Source organism: Paroedura picta, chromosome 5, assembly GCF_049243985.1.
Source record: "Paroedura picta isolate Pp20150507F chromosome 5, Ppicta_v3.0, whole genome shotgun sequence".
In the NCBI taxonomy this organism is placed as follows: domain Eukaryota; kingdom Metazoa; phylum Chordata; class Lepidosauria; order Squamata; family Gekkonidae; genus Paroedura; species Paroedura picta.
In genome coordinates this window covers 124,289,310-124,316,063 of record NC_135373.1, presented here as the reverse complement: position 1 = coordinate 124,316,063, position 26,754 = coordinate 124,289,310, and the positions used below count along the sequence as shown (strand labels likewise).

The 26,754-nt window shown below is 50.1% G+C and overlaps 1 protein-coding gene across 1 annotated transcript in view; it reads left to right on the top strand.

The window, feature by feature from the left end:
* The window catches only part of PLXNA4 (plexin A4), a 472,781-nt gene extending 450,402 nt beyond the window's left edge, over positions 1 to 22,379 (top strand). Inside the window, exons 31-32 of the mRNA XM_077340351.1 lie at positions 16,923 to 17,073; positions 19,440 to 22,379. Coding sequence (XP_077196466.1) covers positions 16,923 to 17,073; positions 19,440 to 19,535 — 247 coding nt within the window. The 3' untranslated portion in view covers positions 19,536 to 22,379. The remainder of the gene's footprint in view (positions 1 to 16,922; positions 17,074 to 19,439) is intronic.
* Positions 22,380 to 26,754: the final 4,375 nt, after the last annotated feature.

The window sequence follows — 26,754 nt, the reverse complement described above, 5'->3', positions numbered from 1 at the left end:
ACTCTCAGAATTCCGCAGGGCCTACAAAAGGGAGCTCCTCCACCGGGCATTTGACTGAGGTTAATTTGACCTCAAAACATCTGACCAAAAACATCTGGTGTTCCCCCTTAAGCCATAACCTACATAACCTGATGGATCCTGACCTTCCTAGGGGTTGTTCTATTGAAATTGTTCAGTGAATTAACTATAGTGAACTGCTAAAATTATATGTATTGTTAAAACTGAAATGTTATGACTGTTGGTGATATAGGATGTTGCTTTAGGATGCTTTGGGCTGATCCTGCGTTGAGCAGGGAGTTGGACTGGATGGCCTGTATGGCCTCTTCCAACTCTGTGATTCTATGATTCTGTGATTCTATGTTTCCCAAAGTGTTCCATGTAAACCACCGTGGGCTGTATGGAAAGGGTGGTATAAAAATCTAATAAAACAAGCAAACAACAGAGACATAGTGTCCAAGCTAGATGTTCCATAAATCATTCGTTGGCCAGTCAAAGGTGTCCATCTTGCTTTATGCAGATGACATGGTGTCGACCTCTCTGACAGAAATTGGCCCAAGGAGACTGCTGGACAAGCTGGGCCTATACTGCAAATATCAATTATGGCACCCCAAAAAGTCTGCATGGAGCATTTTGGGTCCACCAACTGAACAATGTAGCTCCTACAAATGCCTTGGAATAACATCCAGTGAAACACTCTCCTGAAATGCACATGTACGGATGTCATCACTGAGAAGTTTAGGGGCCATAGCTAAATTCTTTTTCTCAAAGGGAGGCCATCTGGTCAACCCGGCCATCAAACTTTTCAACAGTAATGTAACTTCTTGTCTCCTATATGGAATAGAAATATAGGGTGTGGGGGGGGGAGTATACTAGCCAAGCTAGAGAGGGTCCCAAACCTGTTCATGAGAAGAATTCTGGCAGTACCAGCGGGGTCACCTCAGTGGGGTCGCCAAGTGAAGACTGCCTTCTCCAAGTGCTCCGTAAAGGTAATTCTACTTAACTATTGGATGAAACTTGCTCTCAGCAATACAGATTCTCTCAGCAGGAAGAGTTTTCTGATTGTATCGGAAAGAGATAGAGCCCGTTCTAAGTTCCTCCATCAAACTCGAGCTCAGCATTCCATCCCTGACGATCTACTGAGATCCAGAAATGATCTACAGGAATGGATTGTCCATAGTAGCGGACAGCGGTGTAATAGACTAAATAGCGCCCTTCTTTAAATCGTTTAACGGAGAACACTACAGATCTTGCAGCAGCTCAGTATTTGCCCTTGCTGCGACGGAAATTAGCCTGAACAATGTTGGCAAAATTGCATTGTCTTCATTTTGTTAACTCTGACTTTGTATCTATTGGTGAATCTTAACTTTTGTCAATTTTAGAATTCAGGCTTTTATTGTCTTTTGCATATTTGGTATATTTGGTAGGATTGGGATGGGCAGTGGCGAATGCAATAAAACTAATCCGAGGTCTGCGACGTGTCGGCCGCCACGGGGCTAACTGGTGTTTGCTGATGCCATTTTAGAGGAGACGTCCATTTAAAATTATCACATGGGCCCAGTCCTGGTGGACCCGATAGGGCAGAGACAACATGCAATCTAGTTTCCCCTTTGCACCTTTTAAAGTGCCAAAACTGGTGTGGGGGGGGGGGGGTGAGACTGTATCAGCCCATAACTTTGCTTGGTGGTAGGAAGGGACAGCCAGACAAACAGAAAAATGCTTCTTTGCATGAGCCACAAATTGGAGGAGGGTGACAGTCGGAGGGTTTCTGGCGTTCTGACCATGCTGGTGCACCTCCTGATTGCATCTGGACTTCGGCTACTGCATGACACAGGGGGTTGGCCTAATCCAACATGGCTTCTCTTATGTTCTTATAGATGGAACGTTATATCTGGGGCAGTGATGTTCTGTATTTTTGGTGATTGGGGGGCAAGAGTTGGAGTTCTTCTGGAGCTCTGGCCCCACTGGTGGACCTCCTGAGGGTACCTGGGTTTTGCCCACTGTGTGACACAGAGTGTTGGACTGGTTGGGCCATTGGCCTGATCCCACATGGCATCTCTCTCAGCAAGCTTCGTGTGGTGGTTAGGAGTGCAGACTTTTAATCTGGCGAGTCGGGTTTGATTCCGCATTGCCCCACATGCAGCCAGCTGGGTGACCTTGGGCTCGCCACGGCACTGATGAAGCTGTTCTGACCGAGCAGGAATATCAGGGCTTTCTCAGCCTCACCCACCTCACAGGGTGTCTGTTGTGGGGAGAGGAAAGGCAAGGCGAATGGAAGCCGCTTTGAGACTCCTCTGAGTAGAGGAAAGAACTCTGCTTCTTCAGTAATATCAGGGCTCTCTCAGCCTCCCCTCCCCTTAATTCAGAAGAAATTCTGTCTAAACATCCAGAAGAAGTTCCTGACAATCAGAGCGGTTTCTCAGTGGAACAGGCTTCCTCGGGAGGTGGTGGGTTCTCCATCTTTGGAGATTTTTAACCAGAGGCTCAATAGCCATCTGACGGAGTGGCTGATTCTGTGAAGGCTCAAGGGGGTGGTAGGTTACATTGGATGAGCGAGAGGGTTGTGAGTGTCCTGCACAGTGCAGGGGGTTGGACTAGATGACCTAGGAGGCCCCTCCCAACTCTATGATTCTATGGCGCCTCTATCTTCAGAGCCATATTTTGCTGAATACCTCTCACTGGTGGGCCGAGTACAGCAGTGCCATTCTTTTGAAGGTCTCTTATGGGGTTGTCAGAATCGCGTGGGAGCAGGATACTGACCCAGATGCTCTCTGCCCCTCAGGCTCCGTTTTTTCCTCCGCTCTGTTCTTCTGCCCATGCCTTTGCCCAAGTTCACCTGAGTCATTCAGTTCAGCTTCTTTTTGCATCTGGAGGCTCATTAATTAGACGGAAGCGCTGAGGCCAATTCCCGTTCTCATTCCTCCCGAGGAACAAATGCGATTCAGCAGAGCGGGGAGAAAGGCCGATGTAGCTGATGCAGACCTTAATCAGAAAAGAAGCTGGTCAGCCAGTCTGTCCTTCAGAGTCACGAGTTTGAATCCTAACCAGCAGGGGAAGTTATGGTTGCCAGACCTCCCACTAAGGTTGCACTAGTAATCTCTCAGAATTTGGATTATTATTATTATTATTATTATTATTATTATTATTATTATTATTATTATTATTATTATTATTACCATTACCATTACTATTACTATTATTATTACTACTATTACTATTATTATTATTACTACTACTACTACTATTATTATTATTATTATTATTATTTATATTTATTTCCCGCCACTCCCCGTAGGCTCGTGGCGGGTCACAATAGTCTTATCCCCATTAAAATACCCATTAAAAGACTTTAAAAACCATCCCAACATGGTAGAAGCTCTCATTATTCCCACCCCCTGCGATCAGAGCGGCAGGGAGGGTGGGGGGAGATCTAACTTACTAGGTCTAGGATGTGACAACGGGTAGCTCTAGGAATCGCCAGGTGACTCTATGGTAGCCGGGTAACTCCATGTTCGCCATAGGGTTCCTCCGTTCAGTTTTGCCTCTTGTAACATCATGCTGAGGCCACGATAAAGAGCTGACCGAGCTCCCAGTAGTCGTGGCTTCCTTCGAACCCACGGATTCAACATGTCTCTGGCCTCGAGAATCCTGCGGGGTTGCTAGAATTGCTCTGTGACTCGCCGACATTTTCCACCAAGCTGGCCTTCGGATACCCCTGCAGACCCAGCTAATGCCTCTCGCCTCGGTTTTGCAAGCTCTGCGGTGAACCTCGAGCCGATCTCCCAGGGCTCGCAAGCGGCGTGTTTCCCCTCTCTTCCCGGAGAAAAACTTAGGTCTGATACAAAAAAAGTAGGGCGTAATTAAGCAAGGTAGCTCCGGAGGGGCATCGCGGTTGCTAAGAAACCACCTTTGCCGCAATTGAGGTCTCCGTCCCCTCCTAAAAATAATTGTCTGGTCAAATCGGAACCCGGCGGCGGTAGCGGGGAGAAGAATTGCCTTTAATATTGACTGCGGCACCGAAGTCTTTAGCTGGCTTCCGTCTCCTCCCACTGACAAATGAGCCTGCCCAAACCCATAAAGGGAACACACAAAGTGCTGTTTACAAGCAGGGGAGGAGGGGGGGGGAAACAATCAGAGGATTTGTAATGCAACAAATCAAGCCCGGGGTTGGTGCTGTCTTTGCTATGGCTATACCTTTGATGCTGGTTGCGGGAATGACCCTTGATCCTGAAAGCCAAGGACAAGAGGGATCTGGCGGGATCTAAGAATGCAAGAAGAAGGCTCCTCTGCAGTAATCGGCAAAGGGCATCCAATCAAGACAGGAATATACCTTCTAACAGCACTATACTAAGAACCGGAGGGACGGACCAGCTCCAATGGGATGAAATTAACTCAAAAGAAATTCCATCTAAACCTCCGGAAGAAGTTCCTGACAGAGCGGTTCCTCAGTGGAACAGGCTTCCTCGGGAGGTGGTGGGTTCCCCATCTTTGGAGATTTTTAAATAGAGGCTGGAGAGCCATCTGACGGAGAGGCTGATTCTGTGAAGGCTCAAGGGGGTGGCAGGTTAGAGTGGATGAGTGATTGGGATGTGAGTGTCCTGCATAGTGCAGGGAGTTGGACTAGATGACCCAGGAGGGCCCTTCCGACTCTATGATTTATGTAAAGGCAGTCAAAGACCAAAATCCAGCACACGTACCATTTTTAATCCCGCAATAATAATGAGAGCTCAGCTGCTGCATTATTCGTGGGTCGATGATCAAATGGTATGAAGTCCACAGGTGCCTCCTGACGCCTGGAAAAGCCTAACGGAGGTGTGACTGGGGTACATGGACAGGGCATATGCACATGGCCACTGTTTAAACCATTAAGCAGTTAGGTTACTGCAGACCCGGCCTCATGACCCCCGTCACTCTCAGCCGGGCTGGTACATCTTTCGACATCTTTTATTCATGGATCCCTTCTCAGTGGGTCTCTCGTGCGAGATCAGAGCAGGGGAGATCCAAAGCTGCCCACGCCCCTTTGGTTTCAGCAGAGGAGCTCTGTATCCGGACCCGTGTGAAAGACGACAGTTTAGACGCAGCATCCTCGGACTGAACCCTTTTCTCCCTCCCCACATTCGAAGGCCTCTTCTGCATCAACGGCGCCTCTCTGAGCCTGCATCTCCTGGTGGCTTTTGATGCAAGGGATCGTCTTGTTAACATGCACCGCTGCAGCCAAGTGAAGAGCCAAGGCGCTCCGGCTGACCTTTGCTTTCCCCCCATACTGCCAAATCTTCCACACTCCTCAGAACTTCATCAGCACAGCTTAATTGCATTTGTCACAAGCAATAAAACATTTCCACGCCACCAGCATGGGTGAGGGTGGCGCAAAGGAGGACGCATGAGGAAGTACAGTGGGAGGCGAGCACAAAACCCGGAAAGCACAGGCCGTCAGGCCAAAGCCGGTGATTGAAATGCGCACCGGGCTGCAAAGGAGATCAAGCGCTCCTCTCGTCTCCTCGAAAAGACCAGATGCTCAGTTGCAAATAGAGGCGGAAGGAAGCACGCCGGCCGTAGGCTCTGCCATTGCAAAAACGCCAATGGAATTTCCCTGGAGGCAGAATAGCACATGGTTCAACTTCCGTCTTCAGAGAGCCAGTTTGGTGTAGTGGTTAGGAGTGCGGACTTCTAATCTGGTATGCCGGGTTCGATTCTGCGCTCCCCCACATGCAGCCAGCTGGGTGACCTTGGGCTAGTCACAGCACTGATAAAACTGTTCTGACCAGGCAGTGATCTCAGCGCTCTCTCAGCCTCACCCACCCCACAGGGTGTCTGTTGTGGGGAGAGGAAAGGGAAGGCGACTGTAAGCTGCTTTGAGCCTCCTTCGGGTAGGGAAAAGCAGGATATAAAAAACAACTCTTCTTCTTCTTCAGTAATATTGGGACTCTCTCAGCCTCCCCTCCCTCACAGGATGAAAAGCTCCAAGGAGGGACGTCCCGCCTGGCAGGAATCATGCACCTGCCGCTCTCCCCACTGCTACTCGACATGCCTGTGCCGGTTTTCCCGCAGGTTGCATCACACACCCCATCGTTGCCTGTAATGGATCCCTCAAAGGGAATCTTGGGGGGTTATCAGTATAGCAAGAGGCCGGGTAACGCAAGGTCTTTTCTACCAATTTTACGGGGGCTTTTCCCTGGGAGAAACCCTTCTTAAATAACAGTGACACACTCAAGGAGATTGATTTGGGGAAAACGTTGGAAGACATTCAAAGCTCACACACAAACAAAGCTTGAGGACAAAGACGTTGGGGTCCTGTCCTATTTTTATGGCAAATTTGTACCTAGGGGCTAGGGGAAGGGAGCCTGAAAACAAAGCCTTGATATCGGGAAGGCAACAGATCCTATAAATCCACGTGGAGGCTGAAATTGCAAGCTGGGACATGGTTAATACTTGCCTTGGCCAGAGCTTGCTCTTGAGAATTCAGAAGCTGCTGCGGATTTTGTCTGGTCCCCTGGTCCATGGTGAGTCTGTGACTTCGAAGGAAGTCAAGCACACTGGGAGCTCACTCTCCTCTTTCTTGCGATCTCAGCACTGTGGCACAAGACTCGGAACTGAACCCACAAACCCCTCCGTAACCCCAGCTGTATACAACTGTGAACCATAGATCTTCCTGCTGCCAGTGCACACCATTGGTTAAATCATAGTTGTTGTTAGTTGTGAAGTCGTGTCCGACCCATCGCGACCCCCTGGACAATGATCCTCCAGGCCTTCCTGTCCTCTACCATTCCCCGGAGTCCATTTAAGTTTGCTCCTACTGCTTCAGTGACTCCATCCAGCCACCTCATTCTCTGTCGTCCCCTTCTTCTTTTGCCCTCGATCGCTCCCAGCATTAGGCTCTTCTCCAGGGAGTCCTTCCTTCTCATGAGGTGGCCAAAGTATCTGAGTTTCATCTTCAGGATCTGGCCTTCAGGATCTATATCTCTGTTATATATCCCCAAATACTTAATCCTAACATCAGACAGATCTCATCTGCAAGGCTTTTGGTTGAGGCCAGGCTGACAGGAGATCTTGCCCTTCCCCTGAAAGTCCTCCCCTCTAATAACATCATCCCTGGAGTGTAGGCAGGTTGGGAGGGGGGCAAGGGGAGTTGCTATCATTGTTGGAACTTGTACAGTGGGGGTGGGTTATGCATTTTTATTGTATTGTTTTTAACTGTTAGTCGCCGCGGGCCGGCAGGCCGGGAGGGGTAGCCTAAAATAAGAATTATAAGTAAAATAAAATAATCTGCCTTCTATTGTAATGTTAATTATGATCTTCCCAGGCATAAGAGCCAGTTTGGTGTAGTGATTAGGAGTGTGGACTTCTAATCTGCCATGCTGGATTCGATTCTGCACTCCCCCACATGCAGCCAGCTGGGTGACCTTGGGCTCGCCACGGCACTGATAAAACTGTTCTGACCGGGCAGTGATATCAGGGCTCTCTCAGCCTCACCCACCCCACAGGGTGTCTGTTGTGGGGAGAGGAATGGGAAGGCGACTGTAAGCCGCTTTGAGCCTCCTTCGGGTAGGGAAAAGCAGCATATAAGAACCAACTCTTCTTCTTCTTCTTCTTCTTCTTCTTCTTCTTCTTCTTCTTCTAAGAGAATATGCTTCTTAGTTTAGATAACAACTTCACCATTGCTGCACCACTTTTCATCCAACACTACCCCATACCTTATTCACCATAACTTGATACAGCTCACAAAAATGGTTTAAAATCATTCAGAATAGGGCAACAATTATAAGAAGAACAATCCTGGCTAGATTTCGGGGATGTTCACAGTCCGAGTAGTTCAGCAGTGGAGTCGGCTTGCTAAAGAAGCGGGGAACTCACCTTGCTTGGTGGTCCTTCCAGCAGCGGCTGGACAGAGACGTCTCCTGGGTGCTCGAGGCTGATCCTGCCCTGCGCAGGCTCTCAGGCCCCACTTGTAGGCTGACAAACCTATGGAGGAGGCGTCATCGGGTGTGGGGGGGGCGCTTCACCATCTCCCAGCGAATTCTCCTCGGCCTCCAAATCCCTGACACGGAAACCAACGAGATGGGTATCGTCCGCATCAAAAGCACGGTTGAACGGATGAGTGCCACTCAGCACATTTTTAATTATGCCTTGCACTCCCTTCACAGGCTCACTTTTAATTAGCTGCTGAACAGAGAAGACCCCTTGACTGAAAGGGCCGGCTTTTCATTTGGAACGGAGTCCCTCTTCAGATAAATATAGGCAGCCTTTGGTTCGGAATGTTCTCCTTGTCCTTCCACGGTTCGAGGATCCACCTTGCAACTGGATTTCCGTTTCGAAGGGTTGTTCAGGTTTCTGGCAGCCCTTTGTTGCTCCTTGAGGAAGGAGTTGGGAGAGTCCCCCTCATCCTGGCTGGGCCACTTCTCCAGCGCAGAGCCCTGGAAACGGCCCACGGCCTTGTATTTCTCATGTAATGTTATCGACTTGTCTTTCATGTTCAGATGTGGACATGCAGACACACTGCAGAGAAGCAAAGAGACAATGCAGATTTAACAGGGATGCCAGCCTTCGACCCTCTGCCGAAAGACTAGAGCGCAAGGCCATCCAAGGAAGCTGGTGGGCAGTAGGTTCAGGGCGGGCAAAAGGAAATACTTCTTCACACGGGGAGTGATTAAAATAATGGAATTCGCAGTCAGAGGGTGCGGTGATGGGCACAGGAATAAACAGAAGCACTAAGCATCTGAAGCCCAAGGCCTAGGAGGCAACCTCAGATGAAGGCCTCAGCCTTTATGCCCTGTGGTTGGCCCTCCAGAGAAACTGGCCGGCCACTGTGTGTGAGTTGGGATGCTGGACTAGATGGACCACTGGTCTGACCCAGCAGGGCTGATGTTCTTATGAAGGCCTCAGCCTCTCTGCCTTTTGCTGACCTTCCAGAAGAACTGGTTGGCCACTGTGTAAGGCAGGATGCTGGACTAGACGGACCATGGTCTGATCCAGCAGGGCTCTCCTGATGTTCTTAGGAAGGCCTCAGCCTCTCTGCCCTATTGCTGGACCTCCAGAGGAACTGGTTGGCCACTCTGTGAGATAAGATGTTGGACTAGATGGAACCCTGGTCTGATCCAGCAGGTCTTTTCTTATGTAGGCCAGACCTGAAACAAGGCTGTGAACAACAGGACATTTTGGAGGTCATTAACTCATGGGACACCATAAATCAGAAGTGGCTCGATGCCACTTCAGACACACGAGCAAAGGGTCCACCTGTTTGCCTTCAATCAAGCATCTCCCAGGCATCTGGAGAGCCAAAGAGCACTCGGGAGCACTCTGCACCTGAGCAATGCAGGCCGTTGCCTCATTATGCCATTCTTATAATTGTGGCGGCAGCAGCACATGGACTCATTACCGGCTTTTCATATGCTAAACAATTATTAACGAGCGGGCTTCCCAACTGGGGGCAGCAGCAGCAACAACACAACCACCACCACAACAACAGTCCTTGGTGAGACAATGATTTCCGTGCCGGAGCAAAAGCATGGACCACCCTGGAAGGTCTCAGAACAGAACAGGGAGGGCCAACAATGAAGTTGCTCTTCTATCTCTCGGGATGATGACAAGTAAGTGTGGGGAGGAAGCAAATTTCCAGGCAAGACTACCATGGCAGCCCCACAGCTTCCTAGAAGGAGCTGTCAGAAGCTTTGATACTTTCACGGGGCTGTTGGCATTGGGAATGAGTCCTCTTTCTTGTAGGCCCTTCCTTTGGACCTAGACAAGTGCTGGTATCAATGGTTTAACAAATGCTTTGCTAAGCAGGATGGGACTTCCCTGCCCTCGTCAGATCTTGGAAGTGCTGTAGCGTTGGCTTTGGTCGATGTCTGGAGGACAGATCGTCAAGGAAGTCCAAGGTTGCTATGCAGAAGCAGCCAATGGCAAGCCACCTCTGCTCTCCTCCCGCCCAAAAAGCCCATGTCGACTGTGCCTGGATGACACTTTCCACCGCCACGTGATGAGGCAAATCAGGAGCCCCTGATTTCAAAGGGGAGGAGCCATGGCTCAGTGGAAGAGCATCTTGCTTGGCATGCAGAAGGTTCCTGGTTCAATCCCCGACATCTCTAGTTGAAAAAGGAGACCTCTGGCTGAGACCCTGGACAGCCATGGAGAGCCATGGAGAGCCATGAAGTGGGATTGTGGCTCAATGGAAGAGCATCTTGTTTGGCATGCAGGAAGTTCCTGGTTCAATCCCCGACATCTCTAGTTGAAAAAGGAGACCTCTGCCTGAGACCCTGGTCAGCCATGGAGAGCTATGGAGAGCCATGAAGTGGGATTGTGGCTCAATGGAAGAGCATCTTGCTTGGCATGCAGAAGGTTCCTGGTTCAATCCCCGACATCTCTAGTTGAAAAAGGAGACCTCTGCCTGAGACCCTGGTCAGCCATGTAGAGCTATGGAGAGCCATGAAGTGGGATTGTGGCTCAATGGAAGAGCATCTTGCTTGGCATGCAGGAAGTTCCTGGTTCAATCCCCGACATCTTTAGTTGAAAAAGGATCAGGCTGCAGGTGATGTGAAAGAGCACTGCCTGTGACCCTGGAGAGCCACACCAGTCTGAGCAGACAATACTAGCTGGGTTGGACCGATGGTCTGATCCTGTGTAAAGCAGCTTCGTGCACATTAGGAGCCCTGCCATCGGCGCACCATAAAATCAGCTTCGGAATCGCTCCGAGGCGTCAGACGCGAAAGCCGGCGAATTGGTTATTGCGGCCGCATCGATCGGTTTGATAACTCCCAAACGGCTCCCCGCTCTCACCTCCCTCCGGTTTTGTTCGCTTCCTGTGAAGCTCACAAGCCAACTGCATTTGCCGTCCTGCTTCACTGATCCACAGAAGATAAATGCGTTAAGGACACCGTGAGCGATGACAATCGGCCCAGGAGGGGGAGGAAGGAGCTCCAATGGAGATAGGTTTATCGATGTGTTTCTCGGACGGATATAAACTTAACACCTGTTTTCATAAGCTAGATTATCTAAGACAGGGGTAGTCAACCGGTGGTCCTCCAGATGTCCATGGACTACAATTCCCATGAGCCCCTGCCGGCAAACGCCGGCAGGGGCTCATGGGAATTGTAGTCCATGGACATCTGGAGGACCACCGGTTGACTACCCCTGATCTAAGAGATCACTGCAGCGTTTTAAAAAAAATGAAAACAGCCTTGAATCCAGAGTCAGGGGGGTGGGGTGGATGGTTATCGCCTGGAATTAGAGCTGATCTCCGGCCGACAGACTTGTTCCCCTGCAGGAAATGGCCACTTCAGGAAGTGGGCTCTGGGGTATTGCATCCCACTTAAGTCCCTCCCCTCCCCGAACCCGACCCTCTTTTGGCTCTGCCTCCAGAATCCCCAGGAATTTCCAAACGTAGAGCTGACGGTCTGACTTGAGTATCAGTGCGAATGTGAATTTTTTTTAAAATCAGGGATCTCAGCTTTGGCAGGTAGCGATTTGGCATGCTTATGTTGTCAGCACAAGTTGCTGTTTGACATGAAGGGGGCTGCATCGGATCTCTCGTGGGTTTTGTTTTTTTTGCAAATCCACCGTCATGTTTATAGCAAGTTCTATATTTAAACAGGAGGATGGATGTGAGCAGCAGGGAGGGCATCGTGGTGCAGCCTGATCTTGTTTGGTCTCGGGAGCTAAGCAGGGTCAGGACTTGAATTGGGGAACCACCAAAGAGGACGCTGCAGAGAAAGGCAACGGCCAAGCGCCTCTGCTTCTCACCTGCCTTGAAAGCCCCTTGCTGAGGTCACAAACTAGAAGCTGATAATGGGAGACCACCAAGGAAGGTTCTGCAGAGGAAGGCGATAACAAGCCAGCCCTGCTTCTCACTTGCCTTGGCTATAAGCTGGAATCTAAGCAAGGTCAGTACTTGGATGGGAGACCACCAAGGAAGGTTGTGCAGAGGAAGGCTGCTTCTTCTCGCTTGCCTTGAAAGCCCCTTGCTGTTGGTCACCCTAAGCTGGCTGTGATTTGACAGCTCTTTACCCACACAGGCATCATCTATCCTGGTCTTGTTAGATCTTGGAAGCTGAGCAAGGCTCAGTATGTGAACAGGGACCCACCCAGGAAGACTCTGCAGAGGAAAGCCATGGCCAACCATCTCTGCTTCTCATTTGCCTTGAAAGCCCCTTGCTGGGGTCGCCATGAGAAAGCTAAGAAGGGTCAGTACTTGGATGAGAGACCACCAAGGAAGGCTCTGTGGAAGAAGGCCATGACCAACAACCACTACTTCTGACATGCCTTGAAATTCCCTTGCTGGGTTCACCATAGGTTGGAAGCTAAACAGGATCAGTACTTGGATGAGAGAGCACCAAGGAAGACACTGCCGAGCAAGGCAATGGCCATCAACTGCCATGAAAGGTCCTTGCTCTTGGTCACCCTAAGTCCTCTACAATTTAACAGGACTTTACCCACACAGACGTGGTCTATCTTGATCTTGTTAGAGCTTCGAAACTAAGCAGGGTCAGTACATGAAAAGAAAACCTCCCAGGAAGACTCTAGAGATGAAAGCCATGGCCAACCACCACTGCTTCTCACTTGCCTTGAAAGCCTTTTGCTCGGACCTGCAGTAATGGCTTTAAACTGTGTAGAAGTACCAGCTAGATATCAGGGGGGAAAATTTCCATAGCCAGAGTAGTTCGGGAGTGGGGTGGCCTAAGGAGGTGGGGAGCTCCCCTCACTGGCGGTCTTCAAGCAGCAGCTGGACAGATCCTTATCCTGGATGCTTGAGGCTGATCCCAGCAAAGGGGGTGGGACTAGATGGCCTTCATGGCCCCTTCCCACTCTAGGATTCCTGGAGTCTAGTTCAGCAGCGGAATGGGCTGCCTAAGGAGGTGGGGAGCTCCCCTCACTGGCCGTCTTCAAGCAGTGGCTGAACAGATCCTTCTCCTGGATGCTGGAGGCGGATTCTGCCCTGAGCAGGAGGTGGGACTAGATGGCCTGTCCAGCTCCTTCCAACTCTGTGATTCCATTACATCCTACACGCCGACCTAGATCAGAGGGATTCTGCTGCATGCATCACTATGTCTGCCTTCAGGAGCCACCGTGCGAGAGAGGAGGAGAAGGGAGAGTCAATTAGACGAGAGCAGACGCCTGATCTGTCAGGTCGGCCTCCTGTCCCCAGCCCCTCGCTCGGCAGAGGGATGACAGGCCGGGAGTAATAGAGGTGTCTCAGCGCCTCCGATGTGAACAGGAACCAGAGAGCCAGGACTCGGCAAATTAAACTGTCATTCCGTCCCCGTTCGGCATCCGTGCCGGATGTCTTGAGTGCTTCACAGGCACCATCTCTTTCTGGCTGTCACCAGGCCACTGGAAGGCTTCTGGGCTGTGACAGGGGAGAGGTGTCGGGAAAGAGAAGCGACCCGGAGGGACAGCAGCAGCGAATGGCGTCTGTCTCAAGCTGACCAAACACCTTGTGTCCCGCACGGCAGTCGCAAATAGTTCGGCACTCAGTCGCTCAAGCGCTGGGCCCCCTGGCCTTTTCGATCCTCCAAGTACCTTTGGAATTGTGACATGGCATGGCAAGCACCCCGCAAACATGGCTGCTGCAAAATGGCAGCTTCTGGAGGCGGAGCTAGCCACCAAAAGGCTGCAGCAATATGCCTAAAAGAAATGGCCTCTGCCTGAGACCGTGGAGAGCCATGGGAAGGGGCTGTGGCTCAGTGGGAAAGCCCCTGCTTGGCATGCAGAAGGTCCCAGGTTCAATCCCGGGCATCTCCAGTTAAAGGATCTGGCAGGAGGTGCTGGGAAAGACTTCTGCCTGAGATCCCAGAGAGCTGTTGCCAGTCAGAGTCGACAATACTGACTTTGATGGACCAAAGGTCTGGTTCCGTACAAGACATGTGAGAGTCCCATTCCAGGGAGGGGCTGTGGCTCAGAAGTCCCCAGGTTCAATCCCCGACATCTCCAGTTAGAAGGACCAGGCAGGAGAGGAGAGGAAAACCCTCAGCCTGAGACCCTGGCTCAGTGGAAGAGCCTCTGCTTGGCAGGCAGAAGGTCCCAGGTTCAATCCCCGGCATCTCCAGTTAAAAGGACCAAGCAGGAGGAGATGGGAAAGACCTTCACCTGAGACCCTGGCTCAGTGGCAGAGCCTCTGCTTGGCAGGCAGAAGGTCCCAGGTTCAATCCCCGACATCTCCAGTTAGAAGGACCAGGCAGGAGAGGAGAGGAAAACCCTCAGCCTGAGACCCTGGCTCAGTGGAAGAGCCTCTGCTTAGCATGCTAGAAGGTCCCGGATTCAATCTCCGGCAGTTAAAGAACCGTAGATTAGGCAATGAGAAAGACCTCAGCCTGAGACCCTGGCAGAACCTCTACCAGTAAGACTAGCCAGCACTGAATCAGCAGAAAGCAACACAATGTGCATGCTCCATCACAACACCCGGCTGTGTCCACGAGACAAAGAGCTGTGGGGTCGTCCTTCCTGCCGTGCCTCCAAAATGAAGTTTTCGGGTGAGCAGCTGTGACTCCGGGGCAGAGCGTGGAAGAGCCAGGGTGCCGTTCAAAACTGGCAGCCGTTCAAGCTAATCTGTCACCACGGCTCCAGGAAACGCAGCGAGGGAACCCAACCGGGCCTGGCCAACACCGCCCAACGTGTTTGTCTCTCGTGAAAGAACCTCCAAATCCTCTGGCTGGGCGTGCAGTCAGGACTCCAAATACCCAGAAGGACCTCCGCAGCTCCCAGCCGGTCCAAGCTGGCAACGCCAGGCTGGGCTGTTGCGGCTTGTCATCCCCTTCTCCCTTAGCAACGTCACGATTCAGTTTCCAACGGGGGCCATGCCCCCACCCGGCTCCCTTTCCAGCTCAGCAGGAAGGCGAGGATGGAACATTCATGGAGAGCACAGATTTCTTTCTGTAGGCTCCTCTGACGGGGCGAGGGGGGTTCTCAGAGCCCAGGACCCCATCCCAGCTGTTCCCCGGCTCGACTCCCTGCCTGCTGTGAATGAACTTCTAACCATTCATCAGTGGGATGAGTGGTTGAGTTGGAAAAGCAGGCAATGTAGGATAATGCACTTTCAAAGCACTTTAGAAGTAGACGTTCCTGTTCCTCGCAGGAAAATCCAGGCGCCAAAGCACATTGAAAGTGCATTATCCTACATGTGCGGAATGGGCCTTAGTGTTTCCTTGGCCTCGACTGTAGGCCTGGTGGAAGAGCTCCATTTTACAAGCCTTGTGCAACTCAGCGAGCGCCGACAGGGGACATGGCCCTGCTGTTTTCTGGGAGCTCGTTCCACCAGGCAGGAGCCAAGGCCAGCCGAATGTCTCTGGGGCCGAGGGCCACTAGCCTGTTTCTCTTGGCTGAGCCACGTACGGTGGAGGGACCCCTTCACTCAATGTACAGCTGCTCTCATCCGTGTCTTTTCTTTGCATCGAAAGCCAGAAATTTCCCAGGCGATCCCTGCCTTCTCCGCCTCTCTCTCGCTCTTTTCCACTTTTTCTGCCACAGAAGGGGGGGGCCCTCCGGCGCTCCGCAGGTGGCCACGGCACCATCAACAAGACACCTGTCAGCTATTTTGGCTGCTTCTCTTTCTGCCTCCCTAATTATAAAATCACGGGCAGCTTTGGTGATGGGCTGGTTTTTTGGGGGTTGTTTTTTTTTTTTTAACGTGTCAGGGTACGCGGGTGTGTGCGCTCGCAAAATGTCAAATTGCAGAAATTAAAAATGTAAATGACGGCGTCTAATTAACCAGTTGACAGCGGAGCACAGCTGCGGGTGACAGTGACTGATTACCTTCCGCAAATCTTGTCCTCTAAGGCCTGCCATAGTGGGTGGGAGGGGGAGAGGGAGGGAGGGAGGGGATCCGGAATAGCATCCACCTTAAAGAGACAGCGCCTGGTGTGCAAACCTGGGTGCCGCAGTGATACTACGGTGGGGGCACTTAAGGTCACGGGGAGGCGTCTAGGCCAGAAGGATGTCCTTACAGTCTCTTGCTGAAGTTGGAGAAGAGGAAGAAGTATAGAGATGGAGGGCCCCCCAAGGGGCATCTAGTCCAATGTGCTGCACAATGCACGAATACATAATCACATGAAGCTGTCTTCTGCTGCAGGGGTAGTCCACCTGTGGTCCTCCAGATGTTCATGAACAAAGTGCCATGAGAGCTAAAAGATCCAGCAGGCCTCCCTCTCTTGACCTGCTTAAATTCCCCAAACCGGCATTGCTGTTAGAGGAACATCGGAAGATCTGCTCTGTCAGGAAGTTCTTCCTATTGTTGAGCCCAAAACTCTTATCAGTAATTTTTTTTTCACAGTCAGAGTAGTTCAGCAGTGGAATAGGCTGCCTAAGGAGGTGGTGAGCTCCCCCTCACTGGCAGTCTTCAAGCAAAGGTTGGATGCACACTTTTCTTGGATGCTTTAGGATGCTTAGGGCTGATCCTGCATTGAGCAGGGGGTTGGACTAGATGGCCTCTATGGCCCCTTCCAACTCTATGATTCTATGATTCTATCCTGCGTTGAGCAGGGGGTTGGACTAGATGGCCTGTATGGCCCCTTCCAACTCTATGATTCTATGATTCTATCCTGCGTTGAGCAGGGGGTTGGACTAGATGGCCTGTATGGCCCCTTCCAACTCTATGATTCTATGATTCTATCCTGCGTTGAGCAGGGGGTTGGACTAGATGGCCTGTATGGCCCCTTCCAACTCTATGATTCTATGATTCTATCCTGCGTTGAGCAGGGGGTTGGACTAGATGGCCTGTATGGCCCCTTCCAACTCTATGATTCTATGATTCTATAGAACATTCTCAACCCCAGTTCCGCCTCCCCCCCCCCCCCCATAACACTTGCCTGAACTCTGCAGCCTCTAAGTCTTTTCCCTTCTCCAAATTTCCTTTCAGAAATCCGTTTTTGGTAAGAATTACTCCCGACTCCTACCGGACATTGGTCTTCTTAACTCATCATGTCCCTCTGATCCCATCCCAGGTACTATTCAGATATCGGCAAGATGCCAGCGATCAGCGACCAGGACATGAACGCCTACCTGGCTGAGCAATCTCGCCTGCACATGAATGAATTCAACACGATGAGTGCGCTCTCCGAAATCTACTCCTACGTGGGCAAGTACAGTGAAGAGGTGAGTCTGGACGGGCCAAGGGGCTCGCTTGGCCGCCTTGGCTTCGGCAAAGGAGAAAAGGAAAACAAACTCAACCGGAAACGTAAGGGGAATGCCTCCAAGTTCAAGCAACAGCAAATAAAGTCCATATCAAAAGAAAAAATATTTGTTGTACACAGGGGTAGTCAAACTGCGGCCCTCCAGATGTCCATGGACTACAATTCCCAGGAGCCCCTGCCAGCATTCGCTGGCAGGGGCTCCTGGGAATTGTAGTCCATGGACATCTGGAGGGCCCAGTTTGACTACCCCTGGTGTACACAGTAACGTAATTAAAAACGTCGGGCCTAAATAGGCTTGCAGTATAAACAAACTCCAAACCACACAGTGTATGAGATAACATTGTTTGGTCTGAGTTGTTATGTATGGTGTAGTTTCCAGCTGCGTCTGGAGGAAGAGCTCCAACTTACAAACCCCGCGAAACTGAGCCATCTCTGTCAGGGCCTTGAGATCTTCTGGGAGCTCGTTCCACCAGGAGGGGGCCAGGACCAAAAAAGCCCTGGCCCTGGTTGAGGCCAGGCAGACTTCCTTATGAGCCAGGGACTACCAAACTCTTGGTATTCAAAGAGCGGAGTGCTCTCCAGAGGGTTTAGGTAGGCAAGCGATGGCTCAAATATGCCAGATCCAGACCTCAAATAGCCGTAAAGGTCAAAACCATGTACTATTGCTTACTGTAGAAACCCTTTGAGGTTATTTGGGATTTATCATCAACTTTGTAAGAGGGATTTGTGATAGCTTCTGTAAAACTGATTCTTGACAGATTTTATTGTAGCCTGATATTCGGGCCCTGCGTTTTTGATTACATTGTGGTATAAATATATTTCTTTACAGACAGATTTTATATGCTGTAGCTTGACCTTTGAGGCGTCCCTTGCCTGTGGCCCCAGCTACATTACGAGTTTCGGCAATCGCTCGAGGGGGAGAGCAGTCAGTGGAGTGCCTTATGTCACCTACACGGCCTTAAACAAATACGCCTTGTAAATTATTCACACCTTGTTGAGCATTTAGCCATTAGAAAGGTGTTGCACCTTCCCCTGAGTCTTTTTCCCCAAAAGGGCAGGTGTCTGGCCCTGAGGGTTCTGAAAATACACTTGAAAGTGTGCAAGCAATGCACAGTGGAACTGCAGAAACTCAGATGTTTGCAGAATAACATTTGCCAGGGCCTCTTCTGCATGATGGAAACCTGATGAAAACTCCCTAAATACATCATGTTTTTTCTGATCTTTGCACAGGAGAGGGAATTTACTCCGGAAAACTGATTTTGCTCTGCATGGTGAACTGCTTCTTCGGTGCTTTAAGCGTCTTTTCTGCGTTGTTTCTGAAATAAGCTTTTCACGGATTCATTTCTCTCCTGCCTCTCTTGGGCGCACTATTAGTCATGCAGCGAAGCTCCTTGGTTATGCAGATTAGCGACTGCATTAAAGAACAAAGCATGTCACTGAGTTTCTAATAGAAACTACAGGGGTCAGGGCTATGAATTGTTCTTTGCAGAAAGCATTGCAGTGTAGTTTTTCAACAGACTATATTGATTGCAGAACATCGATTGTAGTATAATACAGCGGTCTAAACTGGTTGATTTTTAAACCGTTTTATTTGGCTCCGTGCAAAATACCTCCAGGAGTCGAAAACATGTTTAGTCCAGTGACACCTTTAAGACCAACAAACTTTTAAGTGAGAGCCAATATGGTGTTGAGAGCCAGCATGGTGTGGTGGTTAAGACTGACAGCTTCTAATCTGGTGAGCCGGGATTGATTCCCCGCTCCTCCACATGCAGCCAGCCGGGTGACCTTGGGGTCGTTCTGCTATTCTGACCGAGAGGTTCTGTCAGAAGCTCTCTCAGCCTCACCTCCTCTCAGGGTGTCTGTTGTTTGTAGAGGAAGTCAAACCAAGAAGAAAAGACCTATCCTTATAGCATTAAACAATTAAACAATAATCAAGAATGTTTTTAAACAATGTCCTTTCTTGAGTTTACTTTTAGTTTATTTCATTCCAAGGACGTCAGCCAATTATCTTTTCCTCAGTGGCAAGTCCTCTTTTCTTTTAAATGCAATAAATCTGAAACAGTGTTTCTTCCACAACCTCAAAAGTAGTAATATAAAAGGGCCAACAGCTCATAATAGCACGGAGATCCGAGTCCAATTTATATTACTACTTTTGTTTTAATGCTATAATGATAGGTCTTTTCTTCTTGGTTTGAGTTATCTGAGACCGCCCTGTGTTTTTCTTATTGTCACTGTATGTAGAGGAAGGGCATGCAATTATAAGCCACTTGGAGACTCCTTCAGGCACTGAAAAGCAGGGTATAAAAACCAGATCTTCTTCTTCTGCAGATCCTCGGTGCCCTCGATCAAGACGACCAGGCTGGCAAGCAAAAACTGGCCTACAAACTTGAACAAGTTATAACCCTCATGAGCATAGACAGCTGAGAACCGCCTTTCCAGGGGACTCCCTGGGAGGGATTGCAAGAAAGAGAGAAAGGAAGGGAAAAAAAAAAAAACCAAGCCGTGCCTCAGTCCAGAACATCCTCTTTACCAAGTGCAAGTTTCTGATTGGCCGTCGAGCTGAGCCGTCCGAACCATTCTCGACTTCTCTCCGGCTCGCTCGCCAACCCTACGGACACAGACAAGCAACAAGGCCTCAAGGATTCGAGGGATGTCTCCCGTGGAGGGATCCCCAAACGTGGAGGTGGAGCTCCCTCGCCCTCCGACTCCCGCTCTGCCTTCATCTTGACATATCATCGTTATCGTCCGTTAACCGACAGAGGGGGCCGTTTCTGGTTCGCCTCCGTCATGCTGCTTTAATGGCTCCCCTGGGGCTCGGAGCCCCCCCGGGGCAAGAACAATCTCAGTGTTATTTCGGAAGCTGCATCAAGGGTGGGACTTGCTCTCGGGCCTCCAGGAATCTCGCCGGAGTGGGAACAAACTTGTCTCTTTTTCTCCCGCCCCGTTGGTCCGCCCTTATCCGCTCGGGGAGGGTCCGGTGTCTTGCCCCCGGGGACTGTCGCAGCAAGAGGGGCCTCCTTATTCGTTGAACTATCCGTGCTGTCAGCGACTCTCCTGGGATTGGGTGCAGGAGGACCGGAGGCAGTCCTATCCCTTTCCCCACCCCTTCAACTTTGCAACAGTTTTTGGGTGTTTTTGTTAGAAAATCAACACAATTCTCAGTTGAAGCCCATTGACCGTGTCATCAAAAGACAGCCCCCTTTCCATCGACGGCCAGTTCCGTTTCTTCCCCATCCACTCTGAGAAAGCTGTTTCACTTCGCGGTTTCCCCCCTGGGAGGTAGGGTTGCCAGCTCCAGGTCAGGAAATTCCTTGAGATATGGGGGTGGGGCTTGGGGAGGACAGGGTATGGAGAGGGGAGGGGTTTCAGATGGGAACTATGCCCTAGAGACCACCCATCAAGGAAGCCTCCAGGGGAACTGATCTTTACCGCCTGGTGATCAGTTGTAATTCCAGGAAGTCTCCAGGCCCTACCTGGAGACTGGCAACCCTACAGGGAGGGCAGTTGCTCTCACCCAGAACTGCGGCCAGCAGCCTCCTCCTCTCCTCTTTTCTAAGTGGCCCAAACTGCCTATTAGGGGCTCTAACCAGCATCCATTGCAGAGCACAATTGAGGGGGGCCTTGCATTCGATTCACACCATGGGGAGAAGCCCAAACCAGCATCCCAGAGGTTAGAAGCACCTCCCTGAGACTGGATGGGAGTGAAGAAAGGGGCATTGTCCCAGTCCTCCACCCCCCCCCCCCCCGGTGTCCCTCCCTTGGTTCCACACCTTTCCTGCATGGATGTGAGAATGCAGTAGGAAGGGGAAAGGGAGTTCACGGGACGTAATGACCAGCACAGGATGGCTCCCCCACCCACCCCCATGAGACACCAATTGGGACCAGAGCAATTTGCATTGACTTGAACAGGAGATGGTACTTTTCTCGTTTCTTTAATTCTCAAGTCCAATGTGGGTGCCCCCGAAATACAATCTTGCATTCAGCTGAATGGCCGTGCATCCCAACACACAGTTAAGGGTAAGACCGCCGGAAGCATTAATGACTGGCAAATATGTGGTGCTTTGGAATGATCAGAGGACTGGATACGTGTTCTCATAGTCATCCTTGTATAACTCTGCAGGTTATGGCAAGTTAAGTTTTCTTCCCTGTATGGCATCTGGGGAGCCAACTGAGTTCATGCCCCATCTGGATTTCAACCCGGAACTTCCTAGTCCAACCAGCGACTTGTGGGCGCCCGGACATTAATGAGCAGTAGGTTTAGAACATATCAAAGGAAGTACGTCTTCGCCCAAAGAGTCATTAACAGGTGGAATTTAATACCCCAGGAAGGGGTTGGCAGTTATAAGCATAGACAGCTTCAAGAGGAGATTGGATAAATATATGGAGAGGAGGTATATCAGTGGCTATCAGCCATAAGTTATAGACAGATCAGTCTATCCAGGGCAGTGATGCTCTGTATTCTTGGTGCTTGGACAGCCACAGAGGGAATGTTTCTGGTTGACTTCCTGATGGCCCCCGGTTTTTGGCCACTGATACAGAGAATTGGATTGGTTGGGCTATTGGCCTGATCCAACATGGCTTTTTTTATGACCCTGCTGGTGGACCCCTTTGATGGCACCTGGGTTTTGTCCATTGTATGACACAGAGTGTTGGAATGGATAGGCCTGATCTGATGTGGCTTCTCTTATGTTCTTATGTCTGGAGCAGTGATGCTCGGTCTTCTTGGTGCTTGGAGGGCAACAGTGGGAGAACTTCTTGAGTTCTGGCCCTGCTGGTGGACCTCCCAATGGAACATGGGTTTTGGCCACTGTGTGACACAGAGTGTTGGACTGAATAGGCCATTGCCTTATCCAGAATGGCTTCTCTTATGAGCTTATGTTCTAGTTCACAGTTTAGTCCCATTAGACCCCAAAGATGTTAGGGTTTTTTTTTTCCAGTGCTGTGTATCACAACTAATATTTAGCGTAGAGTTTGAGCCCTTCTCTCTGCTTTTGTTGCTTTGGATAGCGGGACAAAGAAGGCTGACAACAGGCATAATGACAAAATAAATAATAATGGGTCACATACGGTAAATTAACAAGACTGTCTCACACAGCCACCCATCTGGATCTGTCCTCATGGAGGAACCACATTTAGCCGTACAGAGTGGAAATCCATCAGCCCGGGAATATGACAGACGGATTCACATCCTTGCTACTTCTGAAGAAGTGACTGATGACTGGTGTTAGTCTTGATCAGGGGTAGTCAAACTGCGGCCCTCCAGATGTCCATGGACTACAATTCCAAGGAGCCCCTGCCAGCATTCGCTGGCAGGGGCTCCTGGGAATTGTAGTCCATGGACATCTGGAAGGCCGCAGTTTGACTACCCCTGGTCTTGATGGTACTCTTTGGGGCTTATCTGCACTGGGCTTTTAAAGCTCATTGGGCTCGGTTAAAAATAAGCTATCTACACCTAACCCAGTTTCCACTCTGATCCTGGTCAGGTTTTTTCCTCCCATCTGCATTGCTCATGATTGACTCTGCAGTCATTCAACTTATTTGCCAGCATATCCAAGAGTGGATTTTCTCCACTTCATAAAGAAAATGTGGACCCACAGCACTCAATTTCAATTGCAGATGCATTGCCTCTCCTCCCCTCAGCCGTGCCTTCAGCATGGCTATTGTGCAGAGAGGTCTCTGCTGAGTGGTTGGCTCCCATCAGCAGCAGACCCTTTCATTTCCAGTGCTGCCCAAAATCTGTCTGAGCTTTCATCTTGCTAAGCTGTTCCCCATAATTTACAAATCCTCTTTATGTAATGTGAGAAGCACTCATAGAAGAAGGAGTTAAAGACCAACCTACCTCCAGCTACTCTGATATGAGCCCAGGCAGCCAAAAAATTAGCAACTGTGTAGGATTGTTGGGAGCAACTGCCAGTGAGGTAACATGGGACAAAGGCCTCAAAAGAGTCGCCCCCCCCCCAGATACAGTCCTATCAGTGAGGAGACATCAGGTCTCTGCCTTTAGAGCCCACCCAAGGCCCCAGTTCACCACCAGGCATGGCCCCAGTTTCCTCCAGGCCACCTGGTACATGTATTCCTTGGGGTGATCCCCCAGGTCAGAGATGTGGCAGCTGCTTATGCATAAGAAACAAGCAGAAAAGCGGTTTCGTGGCCGAGTCCATTCCAATATCATACAAGAGTATAAGAAGGACGGTCTAATAATTAAACCAAACAGAGAGAAACAGACCTATCCACTGGCAATACAATAAATATATTCATAAAAGAAAGAGAAGTGTCCTTTTTTTGTAGTTGTCCTTGTTTATTCTGTAGGACTTCTGTCAAAACAGAATCCAGGTAATCTCCGTTTTCCATGAGATTCTTTCATCAGTGACCTCTGAGTCTTCAGTATATTTATCAATAAGTATTGAGAATTTAAACCTTATATATAATAATAGTATAATACTGTCCACAGGCTCACAGGGGAATGTGTCAATACAGACCGGTATCCCCATACCTATGTGAGCCTGTGGCCACTATTATACTATTATTACATATAAGGTTTAAATTCTCAATACTTATTGGTACTGAAGACTCAGAGGTCACTGATGAAAGAATCTCACTGAAAACGGATATTACCTGGATTCCGTTTTGACAGAAGTCCTACAGAATAAAGAAATGAAAACTACAAAAAAAGGACACTTTTCTTTCTTTTATGGATATATTTATTGTATTGCCAGTGGATAGGTCCGAGTCCGTTCCAAGTCAAAGCCGAGGACGGGGACGGTTGCCTGTGCGCATGCATGTCTATTCCCACGCATGTCGTCAGCTTCTAGAGAACACCCTGTGGAGGATTCACCACAACCTGTGATGTTTAGGCACTGTTGGGTTGCCGACCGAGAGCTTTGGATATTTGGGATGGAGCAGCTGTGCTAGACAGCAGCACAGGGACGAGGGAAAGAGCACTGTTCACCACGAGCACAGAAAATGCCAAGCGCTAAAAACACGGATGCAAACTTAAATGGACTTGCAAACTTAAATGGACTCTGGGGAATGGTAGAGGACAGGAAGGCCTGGAGGATCATTGTCCATGGGGTCGCGATGGGTCGGACACGACTTCGCACATAACAACAACAAACAACAAAAACACGGAAGAAACCAAAGGTTTTAGGACAATCCTCGTGTCCCAGGAGTCAGGTGCAGCAGGTGTTTCCTTGGATTATTTCCCACCCAGACTGAGGCAGGGACATTGGTGGGATGGGGCAGCCTGCAATTCTGGGTTCTCGAGGCTGGTTGGTTTGTTTGCACACAAATGGGAAGTGTTGGAGGGGGGGGGCTGGTGGAAGGGGGGAAAGGTTTCAGAAAGCAAACATGGGAAGGGTAAACGGGAGGAGGCTGAGGTGCAGCACATTTCCGGTTCAAGAGGTTTTGGGGGAAAGACTTTGGTCGCGTTCGGTTTTGCTTTTTCGTCAGCGTTTTGTTTTGCTTTTTTGTCGGGCGGCTTTTTATTTTCCGATTTGAAACTTGAACGTGTCAAAGGAACAGGCATAACATATCGAGAACGCTGGTTAGAAAAGGGAAGCAGCAGGAAAGTTTAGACAGCCCTCTGCCCGAGTCCTCATCCCCCTCCTTGGACATGGGGTTTTATTTTTGCATCCTAGTTTTGCGCGGGGCATGGTCTATTGGGATTTGGGAGGAATTGTGCACCCTTTTCCTCTTCTTCGGCATTCCCTCCTCGTCCCCAATCTAGGGGACAGGGCCTCGGAATCCATTTCGCGAATGGCGATGCGTTCTGCTGGGGCAGGATCCTTCCGTGGCAGTGTGGAGGTGTTCCGCCAGCAGTGGGAAAGCTTCCATCAGAGGAAGGCTCCTCCCCCCAGAGGTAAAACACCTTTGCTAGTGGGTCAGATCCGCAGGATCCATCCCTTGGCTTTCTGTCCCCGATTCTCTTCTCTCTTTTTTCTCTTACGGAACGTGCAATTAAAAATGAAAGAAGCAGAAGGAAGCAAGGGCTCGTAATACTGATTTTAGCTCTGGAATGGGGGGAATGAGCCACACGGCTCAGAAACTCAGCTGTGACGTAGAAGCCCATGAGTAAATTGGGCGGAGACCGCATTGGTTTCCTGGAAGCTTCATGTGGATTTCGTGGTGGGATTCTCGTGGCCCCCAGCTAGAAAAGGTTCCTTGGTCATTTGAAGATGAATCCATGAGCTGTGGTGTAATCTCTCAGAGGTGTGGGAAGGGCTTGGGGCAGCCCTCTCAAAGGAGAGGAGGGTCCTTGGAGATTGTGTCTCATCCTCCCTGCTGCGTTCTGGCGTCATGGTAAATTGGGCTGGCGCAACTGTGCCCCAGCTCTGGTTAGGCTCCCAGGCAAAATTCAGATTCGTGCATAAATCCAGATCTCCATTGGTCATAGGGCTGCCATTCAAATCCAAGCAGTTAGGCCATTTCCCCCCCGCCACCATTTCTGCTACCAGTTGGCTGCATGGGGCAATGCAACTCAACAAACTGCGGTTTGTGAATTGAGATCTCACAAACCCCGCCCACAATTAGCACGAGATGGATTTAACAGTCCACCTGCCAAAGTGGATTGCTCGGGAAGGACTGTGGCTCAGGGGTCCAGCGTCATGCTTGGCCTGCGGGAAGTCTCAGGTTCAATCCCCGGCACCTCCAGTTGAAAGGGCCAGTGAGTAGGTGATGTGTACCTGAGAGCCATTGCCACTCTGAGTAGACAATAAACACCTTAAGGGAGGGTAGCATCTGGTAGGCATTTGGAAGGCCACAGGTTCAATCCCTGGCACCCCCACTTAAAAGGCTCAGAGTACAGAGGACGTGAAGTGAGTTAGGAAAAAAACACTTCTCAGTGGGAGAGCATCTCCTTGGCATGCAGAAGGTCCCAAGTTCAGTCCTCAGCATCCTCCAGTTAAAAGGGCAGAATCAGAAGATTAAAATTCTAAACCGGGTGCTAATTCACAAACATTCACAGATAGATCAAGGTAGGTAGCCCTGTTCATCCGTCTGTAGGAGTAGAAAAGAACAGGCATCCGGGAGCACCTTAAGGACGGCCACAATTAGGGACAGGGGTGGAGATTTCACACGTCACATGACTCGTAACTTTCGAAAGCTCCTCCCCTGCCCCAAATTGTGTTCGTCTTTAAGGTGCTCCTGGACTCCCGTTCTTTTCTACAGCGAAATAAGAGTCAATCCAATGACAGTTTCGTTGCAATATGCGATTGAATCTCTTTGGATTGGCGGTGGGGGGGGGATTAGACAAAGCATGCATTGGAGCAGAACTCGGAGACAGTGTGGTCAGAGGGTTAGAGTCAATCATAGAATTATGGGCTCATCTGTCCCTCCTCCCTGCTGCCATTGTCCCCCGAGTGGGACGCTTCTGCACCCAACTTGCCAGATACAAATAGCAGCAGGAGGCCCTAAAAGGGGATTTTCCCCAAGCGCCCAATGCTGCTGAGCCCCACAAGGGGGAGGGGGGGTTGGAAGGTTTAAACTTTGCTGGCAACACACTGACTCTTCTCCATGTTAGGTCCATCCAAGCAGGCAGACTGGGTCAGCCCCAGGGTCTCATCCCACATCCTATAAGAATGCAAAGCAGGGCACAGATGCGCAGTCCTCCCTCTTCCTGGTTCCCTTCACCAGCAACAGGCATGCC